Source organism: Hylaeus volcanicus, unplaced genomic scaffold, assembly GCF_026283585.1.
Source record: "Hylaeus volcanicus isolate JK05 unplaced genomic scaffold, UHH_iyHylVolc1.0_haploid 465, whole genome shotgun sequence".
Lineage (NCBI taxonomy): Eukaryota > Metazoa > Arthropoda > Insecta > Hymenoptera > Colletidae > Hylaeus > Hylaeus volcanicus.
This window is the reverse complement of record NW_026531653.1, coordinates 1-2,228: the sequence shown is the minus strand read 5'-3', so window position 1 is coordinate 2,228 and position 2,228 is coordinate 1. Positions and strand designations below refer to the sequence as shown.

At 39.5% G+C, this 2,228-nt stretch overlaps 1 protein-coding gene across 1 annotated transcript; it reads right to left on the bottom strand.

The window, feature by feature from the left end:
• Positions 1 to 108: 108 nt before the first annotated feature.
• On the bottom strand, positions 109 to 2,099 carry LOC128882212 (low-density lipoprotein receptor-related protein 8-like). Its single transcript, XM_054133806.1, has 4 exons — positions 1,601 to 2,099; positions 869 to 1,000; positions 490 to 741; positions 109 to 413 (listed from the first exon to the last, which is right to left on the bottom strand). Exons 2-4 carry the CDS (start codon positions 909 to 911, stop codon positions 109 to 111), a joined length of 600 nt encoding a protein of 199 aa, XP_053989781.1. The 5' UTR covers positions 912 to 1,000; positions 1,601 to 2,099.
• Positions 2,100 to 2,228: the final 129 nt, after the last annotated feature.

Here is a 2,228-nt window from a genome sequence, read left to right as displayed (position 1 = left end):
TGAGACTCACCTCAGACTGAGACTCACCTCAGACTGAGACTCACCTCTCGAGTGCAAAGGGTTAAAGCTTGAATTACCAACAACTACCTTTCAACTTTTTAATTATATTTAGTTCCCAACTCTACACGAGAGACAAGATAAAACAAAAGGGTGCTTACAACAAGCAGCTTCTTCGTCCGCGTCGTCCTCACAGTCGGGTTTCCCATCGCAGAGCTGAGAGCGATCGATGCAAAGCGGTTTGCCATCGGGTGCTCCTTTCGGGCATATGAACTTGTTCCCAGGACATACAGTCACTGTGCATGACTTCTCATCGGAGCCATCGTGGCAATCCTTGTAGCCGTCGCAATGGTACGATTTGGGTATGCACATCGAGTTCGCGCACCTGAATTGGTTGATCGTGCATAGCTGAAACACTGGAAATCCAAGAAATTTTCTTTATGGTCCACCAAGATCGCGTCTCATCGAATTATTTATGAAAATACGACATACCGCAGTTCTCCTCGTCGCTGTTGTCCCCGCAGTCGTCCTTGTAATTGCACCTGGCAGACTGTTCGATGCAACGCTGGGTGGAGTTACACCTGAACTGATCCAATCGACAGGCTGGTTTGGCATTGTCGCACTTCTCCTCGTCCCTACCGTTTCGACAATCCAGATATCCATTGCATTTCTTCTCCTTTGGAATGCAGAGCTCCGGCGTGGTTCCACCGCACCGGAAATCATCTGGCTGACATTTCCTATAATCTTTTTACGTATGTTCGGTCAGCGATATTATTTCGTGAGTTTCTTTTCTTTCGTAAAAATCACGTTCTACGATCTAATCCAAGTTTCTATGATAAGTATAACGTTAAATAAATGCAAATGTACTCACTACATCCAGCTTCGTCGGTTCCGTCGACGCAATCGACTGTCATGTCGCATCGTTGATGCGGAGGTATACAATAAGTCTTATTGAAAATGTACTGGCCACAGGTGATCTGTCCAGCCTCGCAGTCGGGTGGCGCTGAAAACAAAAATTGAATCAATCTTTCAAAATAAAATGCTTGCAATTTCCTGAAAAATGTTTGAAACTCCAAAATATAAAAAACATGTTCAGAACAGAATTACGTATTCCACGCTATTTTTATTTTTTTAATCTAAATTAGAAGAACAACAAATACATTACGAGAATTAGTATTACGCAACGTGTAGAATACGTAATTCTACAATGAACATGTTTTTTGTTTCTTCAAGTTTCGAACTGTTTTTAAAAAAATCTCGCGCGAACCGGAAATGCATTGAAAAGGATTCAGAACTTCCTGTCGGAAGCGTTTTTGTTGCCAATCACATTTCTATGCTTATGTATACCGTCATCAAACTACGAGATACCATCAGTCCCGTTTCGACTGGACATGATTGAATAAGTCTCTAATCAGTCATATTGTAACGAAAACAAACAAAAATTCCTATTCTTCGTCCACTAAACATAAAATTCTATCGAAATACATTCAGTTTATTTAATTTTAAGCAAATTTCATCTGTGTAGCTGCAGTTTAATATAAAAAAAAAAATATTGAGTACGTAAAATAACAAAAAATGATTTAAAAGAGAAAGTAATACGTACAGCATGATTGGAACTCATCCTCTGCACCTTCGCAGTCTTTTTGATAGTTGCAGACTAAGGTGGCTGGTATGCAAGTACCGTCGAGACATCTGAAACTGTTGCTACCGCATTCGCTGCCATCAGCTGAGGAAAAAAAAAGTATAAATTATTACCATTCGTTAACTAAATGTTGGCGATAATGCAAATGGACAAGATTCAGATATTTTACAAGCTAATCTCAAACGATTTATCCGGAGATGATGTTAGCTTGAACGTGCTTACATGATGTGCGTCTTGTCGACGAATACACAGATTTGTTGTAGTTTTATATACAAAAAAAAAAAAACATTAAGCAAGTTCGTGTTCAGCGAGATAAAAATTAAATTTTGCCGACGTTTACGAAGAATTTGTTCATCTTTAGTTTCGCTGTCGCTGAGATCGGTTCGAATTCAAAAGCGTACTGGTCACGATTTAGCGAAGAACGTGTCCTTTAAAAGAAAACAAGTGGCTTCTCTAAAAACAGCACCAATTTACTCGTCTCAAACATGACACGTTTTGCAAACGTTTCCAGGTCAGGGTTGACTCGAGTATATTTTTTGGTCCTTTGATTGTTTCGTTTATTAATTTTGTCAAAAGCAGTGTATTCTTC